Raw genomic sequence first — 27,226 nt, forward strand, 5'->3', positions numbered from 1 at the left:
AGCTGCGCTTTCCGCCTAGTGTACAACGGGTCATCTATTGTATGCTTTTGGTTGAGGGTTGAGGTAGAACACATAATTTGCACGCTTATAACCACTGTTTTCTGTCTAGTTAAAAAAATATTTGTTTGATTTGGAGTTTCAAAAAGTGTCTTTGTTTCCCTTTTTGTTAAAAAAATTCACTGAAGAAGCAATAGCAAGGAAATGTTTTTTTCTTCTGAAAGTGAATCTTGATCGATTCGAGCTATCGGAATTATCAAAGAAATTTAGAAATTTTATTGATACTGTTCTGCAAAAATACTCTTTTGACTGACAAAAATTGATAAAATAGTCTTATTGTATCTGGGAGACTTAAAGTATCTGAGTTACAACCGCAAGAAAAGTTTATAGCTGCGTCAATTTTTCCTAAAATTTTGATTGCTCGAAAAATGCGTTTTGGTCACTTTGTGATGGAAGTTAAAGGAAATTTTGTGAGTTTAAAATATATCACGTGTATCGTACTTTACTAAGCGCTCATTGCTGGTTGAATGCTTAGTAATTTTATCCTAAGTTATAAGTCTCACCTTAGATCGTCAAATTGTCTTGACAAAAAGTAGAGTAGAAACAATAGTTAGAAAAGGTATGAATTAATTAGTTGGTTAAATACAAAGCACTGGGTAATTAGATTATATAAGCGAATGGAACAGCTTAAAGAAATATACTTATGAGGGAAGGTTGAGCTAATCTTATTTTGTTCATCAATATTTTATCTTCTTACTAAGGTCGATGGCTGATTTGTATGTATGGGTCGCTCTTGATGGTGTCCACTTCGGCACTTCTGGTTTGGGCGTCAGTGTCGTCTTTGCCGTAGTCCTTTGGGTACTTGTAGTCCAGACTTCCTCAGGTGTGGGTCTCTCGAGTATCTCGATTTATAATTTTATCGAACTTTAAATGAGAATTTTATTCTCTATTTTATTTGTGAAAAAAGGCTAGTTTATTTTTATTGTAAAGGCAGAAAAAGAAAATTAATTATTTTTTGAAAAGGTCTAACTGAAGATAACTAACTTGCTGCCTACTGAGCAAAATGAAACATTGAAGATTTCAGGCCAGTCCTTTTGCTCGTAAGCATAAACCGGCGGCTGATTCAATCTTTAATTATTCAGGTTTCACCTGCTCCTTTATTCTCCCTTTCTAATAAGGGAATTTTCAACTAGTTTTTATTATGATTTTTTCAAATCAAATATCTTTAACTTATTAGTCCCCTTTGATAAAAACCGCAGCCTTCAGTTTGTCTTATTAAAAATTCATATTACTCTCTCTGATGCATCATATTGCAGGTGCATCTCTGCTTAATCAAAGCAAGGAGAATTTCAGTGCAGCCGGTAAGGCCGCTAAATATTTATCCAGTTTGTTTCAAGTTAAGTTAAAAGGGACGTATTAATAATCGCCGCCCTTTTAAAATATTGAGCATGAAAAAATGAGAAAAATTGGACAAGTATTTAAAAAGGAGTGGATTTTCAAAACAAGATTTTATAGTCCTAATAAGAGTAAATCAGTCAATATCTGATTTAGTGAAAAGAGGCTTTAATTTAAATGGCACGCTCCAATTTAGAATTGGGTCGTTAAATAAACAATTTAGACAATGGTCTTTTGTCTGTGTATTATTTCTCAATACTACAACTCACCCCTTTTTTAGAAAATTAAGCTGTTCAATTCTTACAGTTACCATGGTGAAAATTTAAACACTTTAGTGGTTAAATACTATAGTTATAAACTTTTAAAAAGAACATCAAATGAAAAAGTTATAAAGATAAGTTAGGTTTTATCTAGAGCTTCCTTCCGGTTTCTAGCTCCACGTTGTATGATCTGAGGATCGCTATCTTCCTCTGTGAAGCCTCGAGTTTTTGTTGCAATTTGACGATTTTCTTTTTTTTGATTTTGTTCTTGATTCGCAGTCTGATCATTCCGTCCGTAAGTTCTTGAATGTCGTCTTAATCTTCTTGTTTGTTTTTTACATGTTTCGGAAAGGCAGTTACTCCCTCAAACGGGATGGTGACTTGCGTGCCTCCTGCCTTGAGGATGTAGCCGTGTTCCTCCCTCTTCTTTAATTTCCAGAAGTTGGTTTCGTTCTTTATAACCACTTCTTGCTGGGTTATGAACTCGATAGGCATCATCGCTTTTTCCATTGTCGTTGAGTTGACGACTTCAATAAACGATGGCAGTTTCTATCTGTTATAATTTTGCTTTATTGAGTACTTTAAACTCGTTATAAATTTTGGATTTTCCGTACCCAATTTGGCTTCTCTGCACTTCTGCAGTTCCAATCTTTGAGTCAAACTGGAAAAATTCCGAGGGTTCTTATTTAACCCGTCGTCCATTGACAAAGATTGTACTGCTACAGGTTTTCGTTGTTTCTTCCTGAGAGGCAGCTTTCTTTTAAACTCCTCTGGTGCTGGGTCAGCATTTTGGCAGTTCCAATTCAAAATTGGTTCATATTCCATTTTGCTAAACATCAATGTAAAATAAGTAAATATTCAAAATCCCGAATTACATTCGGATACTAAAGCTAATTATCAAATGTTTGGACAATGAAGGACAAAGTGTAAAATTGTATGTATATAAAAGGTGGAAAATATAATCTTGTGGGTTCACACAAACCCACCACGGAAAACAAATGAAGAAAGACGATCATGGTGTTTATTAACCACAGGAATACAAATCAAGAAAGACGATCATGGTGTTTATTAACCACAGGAATAAAGCACTTTACAACACTGAGTTAAGCTCAGATATGAAACTTAAAGCAAAAATGCAAATGTAGTTAAAGCAAAAAATGGAAATTTGGGCATTAATTAACCCCTAATCTTAAATGTATGTCCACCTGGGGTCATCCACAGGCTTACCATGGGGTCCCTAACAAGTTATACAGCTATAAACTTGGGTTAGGATTTACTAGATGCAAATATTAGCGAATAGAAAATTGTAAAATTGTAAGGCATGTATAAACATATACAATATTTCATTTGACAGCATTTTTGTTATAACCAGGAATCTTAGTTTCATTTTCTGATAAGATAATGAAACAATTTGATTAAGGAAGAAACAAAACTGAAATATCAAGGATAAGAAAAGTTGAAGACTAATTACAAACGGTATAATATTCGATAAGATAAGTGTAATAATTCTTCTTCGGTTTTAATCACCTGCACCAATCCATGTTCACATCTTTAGTACAGAAAGTCATCCTGAACTTTATGACGCAAAAATTTAACGTAAGCAATCTTAAGGATGATGCGGTCCAATTTTCAAAGTGTTGCTTCTGAAAATTTGTTGTTTTTAAGGGTTTAAATGCCTGCATGTTGTGGATTTTGAACTACCGATTTGATATTTTGGCCAAATTGTGAGGAGCGAATCATAAGAGTCTCAAAGGCTGCATACAGCCTCCAACAAGCATTTGCGTTGTTGAAAGAATATGGTACCATAATTTTAAAAGGCTACATGAAGCCACTAACAAATGCTGGCATAAATCTGCGGCGGGTCGGGTCGAAAAACGTTGTTCGCCCATTTTTGATAAAGAATATTGATTTGAAAATTTTACTCAATGTGTTGAGAAGAAAGGAGGTGATATTTCCCATTTGATGAATTTCTTCTTGTTTGCATTTTGTAACTTGAAAACTACAAAGATAATAATTAATGTCTTCGGTCCCTACTTGGGCCCTAAGAAGAAACCGATGGTGCAAATTAACTTCGCAGAATGAGTTTGTTACAATTTTACATTGGCTAGTTCTTTCATCAAAGGTTTCACTCTATTAATTCTCGGTATTGTACGTAGGGTAATTTGACATTCCCTTAAGTGTAATACTGAATTTTCAGTTAATAAAACCGCCTGAAAATGAAATTATTATAGACTCGTAAAATTGTAATGTTTTAAACTCCTGGCCTTTTGCAATTTTTTTGCAAATATGTTGAAATCGAAAAACTTTTTTTGTCTGAGCCATTAGGTTCCCATCCCTCTATCTTTAGTTGATTTTGAGGATGGTCCAAAATTGTTAGCGTACTTGACTGTTTTCGATCTCGGTTAAGAATTAAATCCGTGTTCATGCTTTTTGGCATATCCTTTTGGTTGTCATACAGAACTGCTATTCATTGTAGTATATTTGTAGGATAATACTCGTAACCTTATTTTTTAGTAAGATTAAATTAGATTTACTGCTCAGTATACAAAACGTTAGGTAAATTTCACAAACTTAAAGCGTTATAAAATCTTTAATGAAAACTTCACATTTATAAATATTTTAAAGCAGGAAGAAATGGGTTTATTTTATTTCTATGTTTTCAAACGTTTGGCCTATTACACCTTTGTTTATATTTACTTTTGATTCTCTGAAATTTTTTAGTACGATAGGCATTGACTTAATTTCATTTCTACAATAAGTGCTTTTTGCATTAATGCCTTTTTGTTCTAAGGACTTATCAATTCTAAACGATGTTCCTACTTTGAAAACTATGCCTGCTGGAGAAATTGAAATTACGCGGGATGACTTTGGTGCAATAGTTATTTTTTTTATCAAGAAGTACATTTTGATAAAAGCTTAGATATGGATAACTTTTGCTTCTTATAAATCTGAAAGGAACTGTTACATCTGGGTATTTTTTTAATCCTAAGTTTAAATTTGGAAAGTTTATTGATTTAATGTTGTGAGAAATGAAATCCATTCCTAATATATTTAGATCGCATCCGTTCTTGGCTGAAATCCATGCTTTGATTTTTACCGGATTATCAGTGATTGTACCATAAGTTGAGTCAAAATTAGTATAACCTATAAGTTTAAGTTTTTCTCCATTAACAGCAACTGTGTTTGATCTACATTTATTCAGCTGTAGAAGCTGTATTTTACAATATTGTTCATAACTGTATAATAAGCGAACATGTTGCTCCAGTGTCTATTAGAAATTGGGTTTCCAGACCGTTGTTTTTATTTTTGTCTCCGACGGGATGTTGGTATAAATTAATATATAATTGTATTTTTGGTTCGGACGGAGACTGATCTAGTTTAAATTAACAAGTTCACACTCATTATCGGTATAGTCTCCTGGAATTTCATCATCACTAAAGTTGTGAATCTGGTAAGGTGAATGATAATCATTATTTTCGTTGAAGGTTTTTTACTTTTCGACCTGTCACGCGATTGAGAACTTCCCTTGAAGTTTGACAAATGCCTGACGTCTTGTTGGGGATTTATGTCATTGAAATTTTTGTCTACTCTTGACCTACTCTTGCTATAGTTATGGTAACTTCTGTTTGAGTTCTCTCTTAATTGAAGCGAGTCATAATTTTGCTCCTGTTGATCGTTATATTTAAAGCAATGTCTTATCGTATGGCCTGACATGCAATACCAGTTGCAAAACATTGGGTTGTTTTGTTTGTTTCTATGCTCCTTTGGGGTATAAGCTGCGTTTATTTTATGATCCTTCATTAGTCCTGTTAACTCATTAAGTTGATCCTTTATTCCCTCTATTTCCAATTTATTATCTATGCTACTGGATGCTGTTCCGATAAACTCACTACTTATTGCAAAACTTAAGTCTTTTGTGGCAATATAATCTTTCAATAGTTGCCATGTTGCGGGTGGATTCTCAATTAGGAATTGATGAGCCTTTTGTTTCAAGCTTGGCGGGCTTAAGCCGCGTACAAAGAATTCCATTTTCTTTGCTGTTCTTTGATCATCATTAAAAGTTGGATTAGGCCATCCACGGTCTACTGCAGTGCTTAATCTATGTATGTAGCTTTTAATGAATTCATCAGGTTGTCTTTTTATGTTTTCTGCTTCTATTCGTCTCCTATATTTATCCTTATCATCAGTGAATCTATCTATGAATTGATCTCTTATATCATTCCAAGGTAAGTTTGCTGCTAATTCCTGATACCATTGAGCTGCTGGACCTCTTAATATTGAACCAAATAAGGCTCTTTGTCTGTTATCATATGCGTCTTGTTCGCCACCTGCATCTCCTGGTCTAGTGCCTAGGGAAAATGCTATCTTTTTCTCTACTATATCAAGAAATTCTCTTGCATCTTCATTTGGATCTAAGCCGGTAAATTTTTCGAGAGCTAAATCTGGGTATGCTACTACTTTTGCCATCTTTGTTTAATTCACTCAATGTTTTGTTAACAATATATAAAGTGTTTGGATGTGTTGTGTACTGATCAATTGTACGGACTGAAAAAATTGTATTTAAGTTACAATGAAGTTTGCTGGGTTTAAAGAATACGAATTTTTGTTAGATAGATCAATAGTGCTATGGGGCTGTTTATGCTTTTTTAAGATAGAAGTTATCTCTGGGGTATTGCTGCTGCAGAGAATGGTTAATTCGTGAATATTTTTGTGTGGGTGTTTGGACAAAATTGTGATTTGATCTTTTTGGATATTGGTGATATACCAAATAATTTTTGTGGATTTATTTTTTAATTTTAGTTTTAAATTAAATGCTGTTGTATTTACTTGATAAAAGTTGATCATAGCGTTTTACATCATTTTAGGGACATAAATATTTATTTAGGGAATGATAAACAATATAAAGTATATTTAAATTTTTCTAATGAATTTGGAATGAACTTGTTATGTTTTAAATTTTTGTTAAGGAAAAATTTGGGTTTTTAATAAAAATTGATTAAAATGCAGGTAGTTTTGTGCTTAGGAATATTATGGTATGAAAAAGCAATCGGGAGTGAAGCAATTAATCGTTCTTGCGGTATATAAATTATATTATTTGGTAATTTTATTTGCTGAAGAATTGTGTCAATTTCTGGAGTGTATCGTCAAAAAAAGACGTATAATTCGTGTTTATCGTCGTTAGGGTGTTTTGCTAGTATACTAATATGATCTTTTTCCGTGTTAGTGATATACCATATGATGTTAGAGACTTTATTTCCTAATTTGAGTTTTAAATTTATTGTACTGACGTCAATTTTAAAATGTGTTGACATTAATTTTTACGATGATTTTTTTCTTAAGCTAAGTTGTACTAATTGATTAGTATGTTTTAGAGTAATGAAAACCTCCGAGGAATTATTGAATATTAACAAAGGTTATTAATAATAAAATGAGAACAAAAAAAAATTTTATTCTAAAATTTTTTCTAAGTTTTTCAAGTTTTTATTCGCTGAAATCTTAACTGAAACCTGAAACTTTCTTCAACATAAGTTTAATTGATGCTTTTGGTATGGTTAACAATATAACTATATGTCTTTTTGGGCTATTATTAGCTCACTAATTAATTTTTTTGTTGAAATTTTTACAACAATTTTTGACTGAAACGATAATCTGAAACCTGAAACTATGGTAGCTGAAGTTGAGTTTTTTTAATCTTAAAATTGTCTAGAAGCTTTAGTATACCTAGTTTATGCTTTATCTTGCAAAAAAATTCGAGAAAATCGAATCTTTTGATATCTTAAAAAGGTTTTTTTAAATCTCAAACCTAAAACTCTTAAACTCTCACAAACTCGATGCATGAAAATAAAAAGTTGGTTTTTGATAGCTGGTCTTGTGTAAATTAGAATTTGGAACAGGTTTGCAACTTCAAATTCGAAAATTTGTTTGCGGAAACCTAAGTTTTTGGGGCTGAAACTATGATTTCGAGAACTGAAACCACTTGGTTCTAGAGTTTTGAGATTGAAAATTTAGGTTGGTCTCACTAATATATTTTTATTCCAGCAAGAAAATTGCCAAAAAGATGAACACTTTAGCCTAAAACGGCGATTTTAATTTTCTGAAACTATAAGTTTGAGGGCTCAAACTAACACCTTCTAGAAGTTTTTTGAGTTCAAAAATTTGTTAGTGCATTAAGGGTTCCTATTATCTTTCAATATTTTACAAAAATTTCACTCGGGAAGCAAATTTTTTGGTTCTGAAACCAAAAACACCAATTCTGAAACGTACGTTTCAGCCTTAGGAACCAAATTTTAAAATTGGTTTGGTGGGTTTTAACACGGTTAGTTTTCTCTAGAAAGTTAAAATTCGGCGTTCGGAGCTCAATTTTGAGACCAAAAACTCAATTTTTGTGTTCTGAAACCTGAAACTAACAAAAACGTACCATTTAAGACCAGGTTTTTGACTTATGGTATCCAAATTTGGGTTTGACTAGTTCAACTTTTGCTGTTTTTCCCGAATCCGTTTACAGAAACTTAAAATTTTGACCGGAAACTAAACTTATTTTAACTGAAACGTTTGACCCTATAACTGAAACCTAGACTGAAACCAAAAATTTTGGCTGGGAAAAATCAATTTTTTAGTGCTTATGCTATCATATGAAACCTAGTTTATCAATATAAAATGGATGTGTCAGTGTTTTAAACTTAGTTTTTGTTGTGAAACCTGATATTTTTGTACTGAAACTAAAACTTGGTGTTTGGTGTTATGTGGTTAACGTTTATGATTGGTTTCAGTGCGTAATCTTATTGTTTATTAGGTGTATATTTAAACTGTATTTAAAAAAACTAACGATTTATTTAAAAACACCCAAATCCGTTCCTTCCTTCGTGGTTTTTGTTATTTTTTTCCTTAGTTTCAGTAATTGGGAGTTTTACTGATGGATGATTTAGGTTTAAGTTATGTTAAGGTGGATAGAATTAAAATTAGTTTAAGAAAAAATGAGGATAAGCCTCGAGAAATGATGAAGGATTAGAATAAATAGCAACAAACGTGGATGGTTTGAGATAATGTGATGAAGAATTCAATTTATCATACAATTTAGGGCACTCTTAGATCGCACACGTAACCCCCTCGAAAAAATATTGAAGATATTTAATAAGTTTTTGAGCACTTTAGTTTAATACAGAATTTCGTTAATTTTAGTGATGATAACTTTAAACTGAAGTTTCGGCAAAAATTTAGTGGATTACTGGACAAAACGGGTATATCTTACTAGCGGACTTAGGCAGAGAACGATTCTTTCAGAAATTTTATATATTATTATAATAATAGATAATAGTTAAGTTCATGAGCTAATGTCAGTTAGAAAACCGTCTAATAGACCTCGAGATGGAGGAATATCGTGGGCGACTGCTAGCGCAGGGGATGCTTTCGCAAGAACCCTACTAGGAATATCTGTCAAGTAGAAGACAATGAAATTGTGTTTCTATCGAAAGATACCCATTGTCTCTAGCTTTTTGAGGTTGGAAACTAATCTGACAAATACTCACAGATCCTAATAATAATTTTTTTTTGAATTTTATAAGCTGTTTCGAGTTTGTTGGAAATGGAATTTCTTAAGGAGTAGTTCTCTGCTGCGGTCGCACCAGTTTTACTAAGCGCTCATTGCTGGTTGAATGCTTAGTAATATTATCCTAAGTTATAAGTCTCACCTTAAATCGTCAAATTGTCTTGACAAAAAGTAGAGTAGAAACAATAGTTAGAAAAGGTATGAATTAATTAGTTGGTTAAATACAAAGCACTGGGTAATTAGATTATATAAGCGAATGGAACAGCTTAAAGAAATATACTTATGAGGGAAGGTTGAGCTAATCTTATTTTGTTCATCAATATTTTATCTTCTTACTAAGGTCGATGACTGATTTGTATGTATGGGTCGCTCTTGATGGTGTCCACTTCGGCACTTCTGGTTTGGGCGTCAGTGTCGTCTTTGCCGTAGTCCTTTGGGTACTTGTAGTCCAGACTTCCTCAGGTGTGGGTCTCTCGAGTATCTCGATTTATAATTTTGTCGAACTTTAAATGAGAATTTTATTCTCTATTTTATTTGTGAAAAAAGGCTAGTTTATTTTTATTGTAAAGGCAGAAAAAGAAAATTAATTATTTTTTGAAAAGGTCTAACTGAAGATAACTAACTTGCTGCTTACTGAGCAAAATGAAACACTGAAGATTTCAGGCCAGTCCTTTTGCTCGTAAGCATAAACCGGCGGCTGATTCAATCTTTAATTATTCAGGTTTCACCTGCTCCTTTATTCTCCCTTTCTAATAAGGGAATTTTCAACTAGTTTTTATTATGATTTTTTCAAATCAAATATCTTTAACTTATTAGTCCCCTTTGATAAAAACCGCAGCCTTCAGTTTGTCTTATTAAAAATTCATATTACTCTCTCTGATGCATCATATTGCAGGTGCATCTCTGCTTAATCAAAGCAAGGAGAATTTCAGTGCAGCCGGCAAGACTGCTAAATATTTATCCAGTTTGTTTCAAGTTAAGTTAAAAGGGACGTATTAAAAACCGCCGCCCTTTTAAAATATTGAGCATGAAAAAATGAGAAAAATTGGACAAGTATTTAAAAAGGAGTGGATTTTCAAAACAAGATTTTATAGTCCTAATAAGAGTAAATCAGTCAATAATTGATTTAGTGAAAAGAGGCTTTAATTTAAATGGCACGCTCCAATTTAGAATTGGGTCGTTAAATAAACAATTTAGACAATGGTCTTTTGTCTGTGTAGTATTACAGTACAAGGTGCATTAATAAGGGCCAAAACTGGCTCCCAACTGAACTAAGGTGAGTTCCTCTATCCAATTTTGTAAAGCTGATATCCTATTTATCACTGCTCCGACCATTTGAAAAACGGGGAGGATTTTGTTTTTGGGTGTGTTTTAGTTTTTTTGTTCCCATCATTAAAGTTTGGAGAAGCTTTGTATTCGGGTGTGCTTTAGTTTTTTTTCAACTTTTTCTTTTCCACGCGAAATCAGGTACCACAATTAACGATCGAACTGGGTCGAGCGATATAACAGTCTGATTTTCCTTAGATAGTGATTTGAACGTCTTTTAAAAGTTTCCAAAAAAATCCCCAGTGTCAACAAAAACTGGTATAAAAATTTCGATTTTTCGTCCAATTCGGGGGAGTAAGCAGGCTCACATTAGTCTATTTATGCTTAATTTAAGCCTTGAAATTTTAGTTTTACTATAATGAAAATAATTTTTGGAGTGTTTAGCTTCATCTTAGGAATCAAAAACTTCAGAAATTCGGGGAAAAAATTTGAAGTATTAGAAAAAAAATTAAAGTTTTTTTATTTTAATTTTGTTTTTCTAGTTATTTGTCTTCAAAAATTGTTTTCCCATTTGCATATTTTACATGACTGACGACGCTTTTTTCGCTCAAATTCCTTCATCACACCAAGCCGAAAAAACGGCACTAATTGGAAAAATAGTTTTGTAATTCTTTAAGACTGGTCGGGAAATTCTGTGCAACTTGCACAGTAACCGGCTATCCTTGTTAGTATTTTGACTCGTATAACTTAAGTTGAAATGTTTGAAGTGAGTTTTTGATTCAAAATTAGAATCAAACCGAATTAACTGATGCAAGATTTCCTGGACTTCCTGGAATTCCTGAAAACATTCCTAGCAGATGTCCAGACCTGGCTTTCAAGGATTTTTTCATTTCCTAGTAAACCTCCCAAATACCTCAGTTTTATTATTTTGATGTGTTATTTTGAAAAATTTAGATTGAAAATACTGTTTTTTCAACATTTGTCAGAAAAAAACGTGCAGACTTCCTGGCAGGGTTCCTGGATAGTTCTGGACGTTCCTGGATGATGGACGTTCGTGGAAGGAAGTCTGAAGTATTCCCCTGGCTATGTATCCAGGGTGAGTATATTCTTTAACTTTTTGGATTGGTTGATGCTGCCTCACCCCGAGGCATTGGCAAAAATCATGGTGTCCCTCTAAACGCCAATCTTTTGATTGTTCTTATCTGACCTTTTTTAATGTGATTGTTCTAATCAAACACCTATGATTTGATTGTTCTAATCTGTCGTTTTTCAGGGTCTAATCTGACCTGAAAGATGTCGGTATCCTCTGAGTATAAAAACTGTCATTTCATGACGAAATAAGTTTCTGAAAAAAGATTTTGTCTAGGTGTCAAAAAAACAAGCGATGCAGTGTTATTATTAAGTTTCCTTTGTTTCCTGAGGGCTAGTGTTATATGCAGGTTCGTCGTCCGTTGTTTTCCGAACTGTCACTGAGGAAGTAGTAGATGACTTCTTCTTCCTCACTCGTCTTTTCATCGCTTCTGAGGTTCCCGACGAGTCCTTTGCGTTCGTAGGCGACTCATTGAAATTGTCTTTTTTCTCATTAGTGCCATCATCATCGACATTTTCTTGAGACGGGTTGAGTAGAAATGGCTCCTCTATTTTATCCGTCGCCTCTGAATTCTTTCTTACTCGTTTTTTCAAAGTCGATTTAGTAACTACCTCGTTTTCAGGAGTCACCTCCTCGGTTTCTTTTGGCGCAGATGCTTTTTCGGTCTTCGCGTTTTTATCAATCGACTTTTTTTCGCCCAAAGGTGATTTATCCGCTTTTGAACTTTTTATAGAACGTTTTCGAACGGCTTCATTTTTAGCATCTTCGTTTTCTTGGAAGTTTTGCTCATCGTATCGTTCGTTGCCGACAACATTTGAGTTTTCGTCATCATCTTCGGACACTGGCCTTGCCGAGAAGTATTTGCTCTCTCTCGGGTCATACAAGGTCGTTCGTGGTAAACTCCCCTCGCGTGCATCCGTTTGCATGTTGGCGAAACTAATGAACAGCTGATCCAAAGTAGTCTGACTTATAGAATAGTCGTCAACCATTTTTCCATCCTCGCCCACGTCGGATAAATCCGCGACGCCCGACTCGCGTCGCGGCGCTTTGGATTCTTCCATGAATTTAAAGATCTCGGCGACACTTAAGCCAGACACTGGAACTTGAAACATAACTAAAGTAGGAAGTTTGTCTTTTACTATAGCGTTTGGGAACTTGGCAAGGAAGTGCGCCTCTGCCGCATCGGAGAGTCCCGGTTTTGTCTTAACTTCGACTAAATAGCCTTCGCCGTACTTGTTTTTGAGATGTTGGGTTGTGCCCATACATTTGAACTCTCCATTGACCATTATGGCCAAAGTGGTACACAGGGCTTCACACTCCTCCATGGAATGGGAGGTGAGAACAACTGATCGGCCCTCTTTCACGGCGTCAAGGACACATTTCCAAAGGAACCTGGGAACAAAATAATGACTTTTTTCATTTAAATTAAAAGTTATTGTATTCCATAATAAATTATAGCCCCCATCAAACAAAAACCTTACTATGGCGAGGCTATACTTTTGTTACTAGGCTGGGAAGGGGGCTAAAATGGGAAATAACTCAAATAACGAGAATATATTGTTTTGTTTTGTTATATGGTTTTAAAAAAATACTTTTGAGCGGTTCTTTAATTTCGATATGAGCAGATAAGCAACTGAATTCTAAATGGTTTGGTTAAATTTTAGTGCTAGTGATATTTTTGAGTTTATTTCAAAAAGAGCAGCATGGGACAATCGGAAATCATAGTCTAAATCTATTCAAAACATTATCAATTGAGACACTTCTAAAAAGTTATAGAAAAATTGCACAGCAATAAAGTCGGGATAGTTGATAACGGCTAAGATTCAATATCACCAACAGGTGATCTTTTGGCATTTGGTTTTGACCATAGCGGAACAATCTTCGTATGAAACTCGCATTAAGAAACTATTCGCGTACCTTCTTGCTTTCGGATCCATCCCAGCCGTAGGTTCATCCAAAAATACAATCTGAGGGTCACCCAATAGAGCAATAGCAGTTGACAATTTCCTTTTATTACCGCCGCTTAGCGTGCCTACCATTCTGTCCGCATATATACTCAATTCCATGCGTCTGATCAAACTCATAATCACCTCTCGTCTCACATTTTTCGGAATTCCTCTTAATCGAGCGTAGAGTTTCAAGTTCTCACGAACCGTTAGAAGGTTGTCAAGCGCGTCGAACTGTGGACAATATCCGAGTTGTTTTCTAGTGTCGTTTAAGTGAGTCACCACATTGTAACCACCGACGAACGCTTTGCCCTTCGTCGGTAAAATGTCGCCTGTCAACATTTGAAACGTTGTTGTTTTACCTGCTCCATTCACGCCTAGGAGTCCAAAACAGGATCCTTTGTTGACGTGGAATGTTAGATTTCGAACAGCGACGAAAGTCTTTTTGCATTTACCGAACCGTTTTCGGAGTTGTTTTACGACAACTGGAGCAGTTGAATGGTCGCCGTCCAGAACCGCCGCCTCCTCTCCGACGACATCGCTCTCATAATCCTGTGGCTCGTTGTAAACAGAAGTTTTTCTTGAGAAAACATCAGGATTTTTTTGCTTTTCTTGTTTTTTCTTGTGAATCATTCTTCTTATGACGTGGCGATTTTCAAACAACAGGAGAATTGCAAAAAACACAAAACCTTGAATCGACAAACTCAAAAGAAGTTTTCCGGCGATGTCAAATTCGACTGGGTTTTTGAACTCGTACGTTCCATAGTTTTGAAGCTGGTTTGCCATTGCTTGGTTCAAGGCCATTTCGAATAATGATCGTCCTAAACAGTACTGAGGAAAAATCAGGAACAAAATTTCGAGGACTTTGTTCACCTCTTCCATATCACCTTTGAACAAATCAAACATGAATGTGACCAAAGTGGTCGTGTAGCCGACAAAGAAATTTAGCAGAATCATGAGGACATACGCGGTTGCGGAGTTCCTGAAAATATAACTGGCTAAGTACATAAGAGGCGTAACGGCCCAGCTGTACAAAAGAAGCAGAAGGAGCAAACATCCGAAATTGTCTTTGCTGACGTAGCATTCTTCCTGGAACATCACAAAGATGATAATACACAGAGCTATAGATACCATATACGCTGTGAGATCCCAAATAAACGCTGATATCCAAAAAATAGTCGGAGTCACTCCAGAAACATATTGGAGATGTTTCGATTTAGAGTTCCGTTCTTCTACCAGGTACACCACAAAACTAGCTGGAACAAAGCTAAGAGCAATGATGACCCAAATGGCCAAGATGATGTTGTTGAACTGTTGTTGGACGACATCGTCGGCAATTTGTTCAACAGACCTTGCCCAAGGGTGAGAGTACGCTTTGATTCCGTATTCGTCTTTTGCTTTGCTAGACGGTAGACTGTATCTGAGAACCAAGTTATTCAAAGCATTCACTGTACTACTTAAACCATGAATTGCTTTATTGTTCCACCAGACTTTGACATTTTGTTTTGTGATAGTGTAATTGCCAATAGAGTTTAATTCGTGGAAAAATTCGACCCAATCTAGCCCCGAAGTGTAATTAGGAGTAACGAAAGTGTTGTTCTCAAAAAACATCTCGAGTAGCTTAAAAGATTTTCTGAATCCTTTGTAGTCAAATGTTCCATCGTAATTTGTTAACGGTCTAACTTCATAACCGTACAGTCTTTTGAACTTATAATCCAGTCGTGTTTTCAGAATGTAGTCGGAAATGTTCCGACTTGTTAGGTTCTGCAGTTTGTCTGTGGTGTCCAGGGTTTTTCTCGGGGGCACGGGACCCCCCGCCATTGCGTCGCACACGGGGTACCCGCTTTCACAATCGCATTCTGGTGATGGTTTTCTTGAATTTGGATTAAAGGGATCATACTTCGATTTTGATCCAGCTAAAAATGCGGGCGTTTTTGGTTTTGTAAACTTATCATTTTTCTTGATGCAAGGGAATTGTTTTTCCTCTAAGCCTTTGATGCACCTAAATGAATGATGGGGGTAGTCTATCAAGTCTTTCATTAAGCGAGTCATATTTGGGTCTTCTATGGTCGGAAGTGAACCAAACATGTATGGCCCATTTTTAGGTCCATTAACGTCATAAACAGTTAGAAGTTTGTTCGGTTGCTCTTCATTTGCGGGTGCGACTAAAACTGCAATTAAACTCCCGACAAAAATAAACAAAGGTGGCAGAATGAGCGATGAAAAAAGAGCTTTCGGGCTGCGTTTGACATTATCCCATCTTTTCAGATACAGACCAATAATCTGCTGGTTTTTCAATTTGCGACCACTCAAGCATTTGTACTCAATCGAAGGCGCAGCTTCTGCAGTTTCATCCATTTGAAGTTGGTCTAAATGTTCATCAGGAATTATTTTTTTGTAGAAAAATCTCTCCGCCTTTTCGCCTTTACAACAACAACTACAACATCCGCAACAACAGTAATATGTCCACTTTTTCCGCAAAATCGGGCTAATTTCTGGTTCTCGTTGTTCTGCGACTGTTAGAAAAATGTCTTCTAAAGAAGTATCCGACACTCCATAATCAGAGATTCCTAACTTCTCCTTATTAGCTTCGATCCCTTCCAGAAGTTCTGTAAACTTTCCCGACCCCAAAGAGTTATAAGGGAGTGTAAAGGTCATTTCGAAGCCCACGCTTTTGTTCAAACTGGCGCCATTGACAATCTTTTTGATAAACTTGAGACATTTTTTGCCAGCTGCTTGAGACTTCGCGATTTCCAGTTTAACAGTATGCATGCTAAACGTAGTTTTCCGACCGGCACTCTGGTTATCCGTTTCTCCTTCTTCTCCCGAACGAACGACTGGTTTTGAGTCTTCAGGCTCGCTGGTTTCTGATTCGGATTCGTAGAAGGGGTTCGCCTCCGGATCTCGAACTAAAACTAGCTGGTATCCCTCCGCGTACTGGCGACGGAGGAACAGAGACGTTCCAGCACAGACCAGTTCGCCGTCATTAATGATTGCAATCCGGTCGCCTAAGCACATAAATTTTACCCTCATTCACCTAATATCTTAAAGGTAATGTTAACGTTAATCAGAATAAATGATTGAGCTATTTTTCAATAGTCAAGTTTTGATAGTTTTCAAAAAAAAAACGTTCTCAATTCTACGATCAGAATCAGACTCAACCGAGATTTTACCTGCTTATACAACAGTTTTTGTTTTGCTCAAAGTATTTACTGGCTCTTGCAGTTGTATTTAATTCCTTCTCGTCACCCTGAAAAACGGCTGAAAGTTTGTAAAAATAACAGAATAGTATAAAGAAAACTTGGTTATACTTAGAAAAATTATCGAAGAATGTCTGCTAATCTTTTTCTTTGTCTATGAGAAGAAAAATGAAACTTCTAAAATACTTATGAAATTTTTCCATTGACAGAGTCAATGAGAAAATATGAAATGGCAAGTCCAGGTTCACAATACTATCCATGAAAATGCCCTGCTTATGTTGTGGATCTTTTTTGATTGCAAATACTTTACCTTCGAATTCAATAAAGAACTTAAAAATTATTAAATTAATAAATAGTTGCGAGCAGTTCGGAAAGACAGAATTAATTATAAAGAGCACATCTTAATATCTGACAAAATTTTTCTTGCAATTTCGATGTTCCAGACAATATTTGTTTAGAAATACAGCCTTTCAATAAAAAAACGATCCCGAATGTCAATTGCTTTTTTAAAATTAATTACAATTAAGACGATTTACTAAGCTCTTCACATTATAGCGCGCCTTCGTAAGACCTGCATGCAAGCTTCTTGGCTATTTTTCTGGACGGGTATGGTTACTTCATTCTCAAGCAACCAGCTCGGGTCATTGTGGGCCTCGAACATCCGACCTTTCGATTGAGAAGATGTTACCACTTCACCATCGCTAACTAAAATCCGCTCACCTAGTACGCGATTTTTTACTACTGGTTATAGGACTCACCTAATACATCAGCTTCGTCCATGTGGTGAGTAGACAAAAGGATAGTCCTCCCCTTCTTGTACTTGGCCAGTAGTTCCCAAATTCCCCTCCGGCTATGCGGATCCACCGCCGCGGTTGGCTCGTCCAGAATCACCGTCGTGTTGTCACCTGTATTAGAAAAGCTATTTTCAAGAAAAGTCAAGAAAAAATCACAAAAAAAAACAGTAAAACGCTTTTTCGAAAACAGTTTTTGACTATGATTTCTTGTTCCAAATCTTGCGGTAAATTCACAGTATTTGCAAATTTTTCAACGTCTTCAAAACAAATTGCACTGAAAAGGCGCATGAAGTAGTTTTTGTTTTCATAACATTACCTATGAATGAAATGGCCACTGAGAGACGCCGTTTCATGCCTCCCGACAAGTTCTTCGTTTTTATATTCGCCTTGTCCGGAAGCTCCAAGTCCTTCAACAATTGCTCCGAAAATTCCTTAATGTCCTTCTTCCGTTTGCCACGCAATTTAGCGTAGAACACCAAATGATCCAAAACTGTCAGGTCACCGAATAGTACGTTGTATTGAGGACAAATTCCAATCCTTTTTCGAGCCAAGTCTGGATAATCTTGGACGCTGATCCCATCAATAAAAACAGCCCCACTTGTAGGCCTGTAAAGTCCGCAAATTATTGACATAGTAGTCGTTTTACCCGCTCCGTTGTGGCCCAAAAAAGATGTAATTTGGTCGCGGTAAAAATTGATATTCAAATTGTTTAGAGCTTTTTTGTTCCCAGCTGAGTAAACTTTCATCAAATTTCGAACTTGAACTCCAATTTCTAGACCTTCAGGCTCTTTTTCAAAGCTGGGGCCTTCGACTTGAAAATTCGGGTCAAATTCGATCTCCGAGTTGTCCCGATCGTCGTGTTTCGCCTTTTTCCTTTTCTTACATAACTTCTGCTGAACTCCAAATTCTCCAGGGTTCAACCGCTCAATCAAAAGTGCCGCAAAAAGGAACAGTAGAGAATCAATGTATAACATCAGAATACAATGCGCAACCGAGAAAGAGTTATCCGTATCGGGTCCCCTATTTATGAAAACCCACTGGGCGCCGACGCCCTGGCGCTCAAAGTCTACAAACAGCGCAATTGCAATAGAAAACGCAGTGTTCGGCAGCAGGCTTATAAGAAATATTATGTAATAGGGCATCGTGTATTGGTACGATTGGTAAAAACTGAAAGGAAGCCAGGTGATGAAAAATAAAATTGAAGAAACAGCGGCTGCTAGATTCGCTTTTCCGAAGCAAACCGAACAAACGAAACAGTACATGATAGTCGCGACAGCATACGCAAGGTACAGAAAAAGAAGCAAAGTGATGTCCGAATATGTTAATATTTTACCATACTTTACTATAATCGACAGGAATATCAAAGTTATAAGTAAAATTGTAAACGTTGACACGAAATACGAAAGCCAGTGAGCCGAGCCTTTGAGTCCCATGATTCGCATCACTTCTTTGAGTCGTGATTCCTTTTCGTAGACGATACTCTTGGTTGTAATTGCGACTGGAGCTATCCACGAGACAACCATTAAAAATGAAATAAGGTACTTGATGTAAGAGAGGAAATAATCTTCAATATAACATGGAGTCGGGAACTGTTTGATCCAGGTTCCAATTTCTTCGGTATCGTTTTCCAAACCATTCTCGATGACATGAAGTCTTATAAACGCTTTTTCTAGAATGTCCATCAAAATTACCTGGCCTGAAGACAGACTTTTCAAATCGAGACTTGGCGGAAGAATATTCGTAAGAGGTTCGGGAGTCCAAGGCTGTCTGACATCTACATTTGTATCCGGAACATCTCCGCTGGTTAACCGGATCTTGTAAGTCATTGTCTTTGGAATTTTGACAGCTCGTCTTTGTCTTCCGGAGGACTTAGCGTCTCGGGATTCTTTTATTTTGACCGATGTTCCGAAGTTTTCAAAGACGATCCCAGCTAAAACCTTCCGTTTGTCAATCAGAGGTGCTACAATTTCCTGCATTTTGGTCTCGGACGAAACCCCGTAAGTCCTATTTGTGAGAAAGCAAGACATGAGAAGGGAAACTTCGGACAAAGAGTCAAATGTCTGGTTAAATGTTTTTTCCCAGTATGCCAGATCATCTGTTGTATAATTCTGCGCCTGACCATCCATCACAAATGTATAAATGGCTTTCAGAATTTGGTAGGACACGTTGTAGTTTTTGACTTGAGTACTCGGGTCAGAGCCAGCCAGATACTGTAGATCATAGTAAAGTTCGTCTTTCGAGTCTGCCAGCTTGGTTAATTGTTGCACAACCGTTGCATACGCATTGAAATATTTGTCAAAAGTTGCCATTAAAAGGTCAGTTTCTGGGTTAATGGGAGTATAGTAAATATTTCCAACCACAACTGGCTTCAAAAAACTCCAGATGTTGCTGGTGACTATTGACTGGGACGTGTAGTTCCTGAAGATGTCGTTGCATTGCTTGCTGAGGTCCGGGTCATCTTCATACGCATTCGCTTTTAGTCCTTCAACGTCACTCGAAGATGTGTCATTGAAATCTTTCATGGCCGAAGCTCCCATTTGGTCAAGCTCTCCGCAGAAGAACGTCACTGAAAACACCAAAAGATGTGACCGTGGATTGTGATTTAACCTAATTACTTAAAGAGTTCAACCTTTTTTTATGATCTACTGATTAAACTATTCAACAATGATTCAACAAAGATCAAAACTAAGATCTAATTAAATTCTAACTTGAGTGCTAATCTTTGCTAAACGAGGAGTAAGGCTCGCAAAAGCTCGTCTTGAAAACTTCACTTTGTCCACATTAACAGCTTGACCGTTTACTTAGCCTCATATTTGGAGGCACTTAGCACAGTGGTAAGGCGTTCACTTTGAAATCGTCAGATCGTGTATTCGATCCCATGCCATGGCAATGATAGTGTGTGAGGACAAGCTCTCACTTGACCTCCAGCTTCAGGTCTACCACAACCTGACCAAATTTGGCTGCAATAGTGGGACCACGTAAAAGTTCTAGACGCAAAAAAACGGCCTTGAGTCGCAAAAAACAGCTTCGCGCAGCAAAATAACACTGTCTGGAATGTGGGGAGATAATACAAATGGACTATCCTCGACATGACTGTTAAGGCCTACTGATAGCTCCTCTGCGATTCGCAGGAACTACAATTATTATTATTATTAATTATATTTGACAGTAATATAGGAAAATTGGACCAAGAATTAGGAGAAAATGACTCCAAAAAGTCAACAAAAAATAAAAATTTAAAATTGTTTTTTTTTTAATTTTTGGTTCCCAAAATGGCGCTAAAAAACTCCAAAAATAATTTTTAATTGTTTAAATAAAATTTTCAGAGTTTCAGTTAGGCATAAATAAGCTGTTCTAACACTATTTGTGAAAAACTACTTAAAACATAGCCATAAACAAAACTCAATTAACCAAGAAATCATCAAATGGTTTTTTTACAAAGTTCGGAGTTTTGAAGAAACAAATACATCCAAATAAAGCTCATGAAGTTTCAAAAGATGCTGGAGTCATCACTATTCTCATTAAACTAGCCAAGTAAAAAAGAACTGGATCAATATGTAGTTTTTGCACTCCAATAGGAAATCAAAAAGATAAAATCCATTTTCAAACTTACAAGTCATTCTTGTTGCACCGTTTTGACTTTCTTTATTAAGGAGCATAATTTACCTTCTTTTAGTTAAAAAAGTTGAATGCATTTTAAAAGAAAAATTATAACCGTTATAAATCAATTTTTTGGTGATAAAATTTAAGATCTCTCGAAATAAAAAACGAAAAATTACAAGAAATGTTTTTTTTTTGTATCAGGGTTAGCTATACTGGCTAGACTTTACAGCCCAACAAGTACTCTCCGCCAATCAGTTTATTTAACTATGCACAATAATTTTTCACAAAACAAGACTGCTTAGATTTAAAAGCGAAGCCTTGATTGTTCCGAATTTAATCTTTTTTAATTTAACAAAAATGATCACAGGTAAAATGTTTTTTTTTTAAACTGAACTAAAAATAAAATAATGTTTCAGAATGGTACCAAAATTTTCCGTCAAAATGCTTAGTTGAAAAGTTGATGATGGAAAAACCAACCCAAGCATGAAACTTCCCCACATTATTTGAAAAAATGGCTACTAACCCTTTGTTTCTGCTAAAAAACAATAAAAATTTTTGATTTTTTTTTTCAAATTACAAAAATCTAATCTGTCAAAAATTTCAAACCAAGTGGTAGATCTTTTGTTTCCCAGTAACCAAAGTTATTCAAAATAAGTTAAAAGATTTACCTACCAAAACAAAAAAAATAGTTTTTATCAGGGAGTTTTTTTGGATCAGCCGCACTCGGTAAAAATATTTAATAATCAACTTTATGCAGTTTTTCTGGATGTTTTCTGCTAACTTTAAATTGATTGATTATGATAGTTTGAAAATGGATTTTTTTTGTTCGATTACATTTGATAGTTTTAGTTTATCATCGATTGTAGTCCGTAATGATAGCGAGTAATATTAGATTCAAAATTTTAGTTTAATTCGGCTGGTAAAGTTAAAAGATCAATTGATACCGTTTGAGGAACTATGAAAATTCACTGCTATATATGAACTGCCGGGAACTAAAAATGACAATTTTAGTTTTTTGACAGTATCTGTTGAAAAGACTATAATTTATTGACCCTTTTGCTTGATCTTTGCTTAGATTTGGAAACCAAACGTTGGTTTAATGGAGATCTGAGTATAAACCATTCTGAGAATTCAAAACAAACTGAATTTCATTATTCAAAAGAAATTGTTAGTTTTCATCTTTGTGTCTCAAGAAAATAAGTTTACCAGAATAGCTACAAACACTATTACTACTTTAGATATATTTTTTGCAAACATAATTGCAGCTTTACAATATCAAAACAAGCGATATCTGATCACCGTGATGTGTTTGTTCAACTAAACTCAGAAAGAATTAGGGTTGCAGATGAAACATCGATGTAAAATGTAGAAATATTTTTGATATTTACTGAAAACGAGAGTATAATTTGATTGGAACCTAAACAAACTAGATTGGAAAATTTTGACCAAAATCCAATTGCTAATTTCAAAAAAGAGCTTGATTTTTTGAAATGAAATTTTAGTTGAAAAGATACGTTTTTTTATCCATTTACAGAAAACAAAAAACATTTTGAAAATTTTCTGGATTGATATTAAAATGAAAAATGCTTGATCCGTTAGGAGTAAATTTCCTAATTCACTTTAAAATTGAAAGAAGGAGGAGTATATAAACAGTCTGAAAAAACATACTCAAAGAGTCAAAACCTCCTTCGAAACCATCAAAAAGATTACTATGCCAATTTATTTAGTAAAAAGACATCACGCTTACGCACTACAAAAATTGTTTTGTTTTGGTTTTATCAATGATTTGAAAAATGAGAAGCAAATATGTAAGAGCACAACAAGCACAAATACAATAACCAATGAAAATTTGATATTTTTTGTGTCAATTTGTCCAGAACTGGTTAAACATTTTACCTAAGCTAGTGATTTTCCAAAAGGGAAAAAAGTGTCAGGTAAAATTTTTCGTTTCGAAATGGTCATTTATAAATATTCGGGTATATCTAATATTTTTCAAACAACACAAAATGAGGATTCTAATAGAGCCTCAAACATTCTTTCGATGATCACAAATCCAATAGTTTCCGCAACATTCACAAAAGTAATGTTTTCATAAGAATTGCGAGTTAGACCTTTTGTCCAAACTGTCTGAAAGTTGCTAAGGTTGTCCCTTTCATAAATGAGGCAACAATTTTAATTGAAGCAATTAAGGCTCAATTTTTGTCCTTTCTATTTTCGGCAAAATTTTTGAGTTTTCTTTCAATACATCTTTTAGCGAAGTATATTACCAAAAAAACGTTATCGATCAAGCAATTTAATAACCAGAAAAATGTCGACAGTTGATGCCATGATTGATCTCTCAGAAACTAAGTTAGAGGACAAACACAAAAAGTTTGTGATTTTCTGTTTTCAGATCTTTCCAAAGCCTTTGATACAGTTGATCAATCCATTCTGCTTGCGAAAAGCCAAATGTATGGCATATGTGTTCCTGTTCACTCCTTCCCCAAAAAATATCTCTCTGATAGAAAAACAGTTTGTTTGCCATCAGGACAATAAAGAAATAAAGAGAAATAAACTCCCGCAAAGTAAACGGACAAAGTTAAAATCTCAAAACGTCAAATAGTTAGGTGTAATCATTGACGAAAGACATCATTTTTGAAAAAAAATCTAATTCAAAAAAAAAAATTTTAAAATGTGTCTCAATTTTATACAATTCAAGAAAATTGGTTGTTAGAAACTTATTGCTATAAGCTTTCAAGCAATATATTCAACCCAGTTATCAATATGATGTTTTGATTTAAGACACTGCATAGAGAGTTGTAGTAAATGTTCTTCATTGTCAGCAGAAATGTTTCCTGCGAACAAAATTTAAACGGAGAAAACCTTTGAAGAAGTAACAACTACAAGAGGAAATGAGGAAATATGTTCCTTGTTTGAAGCTACATGTACACGAGGTTCCAAAGTTTTAAGTGAAATTATCAGATCTGTAAATTGTAGAAAGTCAGCTAACAACTTCATCAATTGGAAGTAATTGATTCTAAAGAAGGAGAGACACGACTCAAGTGTCTCAAAACAAAGCAACAATTAAGTATCAGGAAAAAAATTACCTGTAGGTATGCGGAAATTACACAATGTTCTGGCAAAATTTGACAGATTTTCACATTTTCCCTTTCAAAAAATGGAGATTTGAATAAGTTTTGCACAATTTGAAAGACTAGTTAGTTGATTCGGACTATATTACAAATTGTTTTGGTAGACACATTGTTTTTTGATCAGAGGCTAAAATGAACGACTGCTTAAATTAGAAAAAGTTATGGTGATACATTCTGCTTGATATGTCTAAATATCTTTGACTTATTTTTGTTCGAAAAAATTTTGCTTTGAGCATTGCGTTTTGATATCGTCATTTTTTTGCCTTCCTAGATTAGATATCCATTTAGTTCCAAAAAATCAGTAGAAACTTTTTGAAATAAGTTCTGACTAACACATGCTTCCCAAGAAATAAAAAATTGTTCGCGGCACTTCAAACAGCTTTTTTTTCCATTTTTTAAAGACCAAAATTGAAAATCGTTCAGAAAAATTGTATGAAAGACGAAATTATTCTGAAAAGTTTCAAATAGTTAATAATTTTGTTTGTCATTTTTTTACCAGGCTCCTGGGTGAGAACCCGCCAAACCCGCTTCTTACATAACGCTGAACCAGTTAGCCCTTCTCGTAGTTTTGCATAAATTTATATTGAATTTTTAAGAAAAGTCAGTTTAAAACGGAGATATTCCTGGTAGGATTGGACTTTGTTCAGAGCATAGTTTCCAATGTAACAAAATTAATTGCTATAATGTCGCTTGATATGTCTAAATATCTTTGACTTATTTTTGTTCGAAAAAATTTTGCTTTGAGCATTGCGTTTTGATATCGTCATTTTTTTGCCTTCCTAGATTAGATATCCATTTAGTTCCAAAAAATCAGTAGAAACTTTTTGAAATAAGTTCTGACTAACACATGCTTCCCAAGAAATAAAAAATTGTTCGCGGCACTTCAAACAGCTTTTTTTTCCATTTTTTAAAGACCAAAATTGAAAATCGTTCAGAAAAATTGTATGAAAGACAAAATTATTCTGAAAAGTTTCAAATAGTTAATAATTTTGTTTGTCATTTTTTTACCAGGCTCCTGGGTGAGAACCCGCCAAACCCGCTTCTTACATAACGCTGAACCAGTTAGCCCTTCTCGTAGTTTTGCATAAATTTATATTGAATTTTTAAGAAAAGTCAGTTTAAAACGGAGATATTCCTGGTAGGATTGGACTTTGTTCAGAGTATAGTTTCCAATGTAACAAAATTAATTGCCATAATGTCGCTTTTTGATAATCTACAATATGCCTAAAAAGGTAGAGAACGAAACGGCTTCCTCTTTTCTAGTTTCAGCTTCGTAAAATTTCTAAATACTTGTTCAAGAATTTTTCAATTTGCAAGTTATTTTGGTATAAATTTGTTCACTTCTTCACGCTGACACGTTTTTTATGCAAATTAGATTATCAGAAGTCAGTTAAATTAGGTTTTCGTGAAGCGAAATTCGGAAAAATGAGAGTTCTATGGTACTCACACAGGCTAGTATTCCCTCCTGGCCTGTCATTTCCATATGCAGAAAACAAGTCTGTGAGACTTTTGACAGTGTTTTCCACAGCTGGCCTCAAAGACGGAGAAGAGACGATAAAGAAGAAGTTCATGAATGCCTGGGCTGTGCTGGTGTCGTTCATAGCCTCTTGAAGGAAGTCGTTAGTAGGTGCAAAAAGGGCAGTCTGGTCCGAGGCTGGTAGACTGCACACTTCTTTGGAGATCTGAAAATCAAACAAAAATTCTGAGTACACTAAAAAGAAAAAATTCAGAGGTTGCTCTGGTGACCAAATTGTTGAGGCAGGGATAGTTTTTGCAGAAAATATATGATATGCTTGAAGTCTTTTTTACACTGGGTCATACGGTGAACTTTTTAACTCCCTGAAGAAAAAGGTTGCCAGATAATTATTTGTCTGGCAGGTTTAAAAGCTTGACATGGCGAACATATTATGTTGTGGGAGGGCGCGGTAAAGACTCTGGTTGCAATAATGGGACAATCAGTCAAAAATCTGCGAGCTTTGAGAATTCGTTGTCTTACCTTGTCTCGATTGGGCGTGGAGTTGTCTACAAATCTGATATAGACCGGCAGTGTCTTATTTGGCACGCAAGGGTTCCAGTCGCCATTATTAGTCAAGAACATAATGCCCAAAGCTGCCAGTGTAGAAGCCTCAGTTAGATCACTCACAAACTCTGCAATGCCCAGGGTCGATTCACTCAGGCTTGTTGTAGTTGGGTTTAAAAGAGAGGGAACAGCCGAGATGTTGAACATGCCACCCGGTTCAAGCACTTGATTGAGGTTGTTATTATCCAAATTTCGCACCAGGTCCTTAAAATATTTATTTGTTTTTAATGTCTTTCCCATTTGAATCTCACAGCCGAGTAAAAAATATATTTCGCCCAACCACTCGCTGATTTTACTGTTTTGGGGGGCTATATTTTGGTGGGGCTACGTTTTCCTTCGGAGAGCTATGATGCAAAAGACCCCAAAAATTGAAAATCCTCTGGACAACCTTCCCTCTAGTAGCAGATTACATACATAGGCTCCTAAGCTGTTTTTGTTAATGCCGGAAACATTCCGAGTCAAAGGCGCTGAATGCACCTCCTCCTTTCAAAAAGTTATTTTTCTTCTAGCACGTTTTTAGAAAATTCTTTTTGACCTGAAAAATCCGTAAAACCTTCTGAAGCTGTCCTATTAGCTCTTGTGTATCAGAGGTACCCTATAGGGTGGGGGTGTTGACAATGGTACAAAGTTTTCAGCTTATTGGCAACTGAGTTGAAAGGGCAAAATTACAAGTCATCCGTTCTTTGAATTTTTACCAGCATTTCAGTTGACTAGCTCAATAGACTACGCAAAAGAGGCAAAACTTAACCGATCGTATTTTCAAAACCATCACCATTGTCCAAGCCCACCCTATGAGGAACCCATCTATATCGTCAATTTTGAACAAAGCTGAAGCGATGATAGAAGTTTTAACTCTTAAGATTTAGGGTAGAATTTAGATAGATCTGTTCTTACTTTTGAGGCAACTAGGAATCGGAG

At 35.3% G+C, this 27,226-nt stretch overlaps 3 protein-coding genes across 6 annotated transcripts in view; 2 read left to right on the forward strand and 1 right to left on the reverse strand.

Annotated features, from left to right (window-relative positions):
* Positions 1-27,226, forward strand: part of LOC134845881 (N-alpha-acetyltransferase 15, NatA auxiliary subunit-like) — a 361,253-nt gene that overhangs the window by 234,611 nt on the left and 99,416 nt on the right. The window lies entirely within an intron of this gene.
* Positions 1-27,226, forward strand: part of LOC134845880 (X-linked retinitis pigmentosa GTPase regulator-like) — a 409,218-nt gene that overhangs the window by 223,970 nt on the left and 158,022 nt on the right. The window lies entirely within an intron of this gene.
* Positions 1,968-26,548, reverse strand: LOC134846758 (phospholipid-transporting ATPase ABCA1-like). Its single transcript, XM_063864149.1, has 7 exons — positions 26,225-26,548; positions 25,676-25,910; positions 17,811-20,060; positions 17,459-17,605; positions 13,472-16,508; positions 11,929-12,946; positions 1,968-2,201 (listed from the first exon to the last, which is right to left on the reverse strand). Exons 1-7 carry the CDS (start codon positions 26,546-26,548, stop codon positions 1,968-1,970), a joined length of 7,245 nt encoding a protein of 2,414 aa, XP_063720219.1.

The sequence above is a fragment of the Symsagittifera roscoffensis genome, chromosome 5 (genome assembly GCF_963678635.1).
Source record: "Symsagittifera roscoffensis chromosome 5, txSymRosc1.1, whole genome shotgun sequence".
Taxonomy (NCBI): Eukaryota; Metazoa; Xenacoelomorpha; order Acoela; family Convolutidae; genus Symsagittifera; species Symsagittifera roscoffensis.

Bases quoted from the DNA above. Each gene is read 5' to 3' on its own strand.
- LOC134846758 (XM_063864149.1), bottom strand. From the start codon at position 26,548: ATGGGAAAGACATTAAAAACAAATAAATATTTTAAGGACCTGGTGCGA. The intron at 17,606-17,810 runs GTAATGTTATGA...TTTCTAATACAG, and splicing joins AGTGGCCATTTCATTCATAG to GTGACAACACGACGGTGATT. The intron at 12,947-13,471 runs GTACGCGAATAG...TTTTGTTCCCAG, and splicing joins ATGGATCCGAAAGCAAGAAG to GTTCCTTTGGAAATGTGTCC.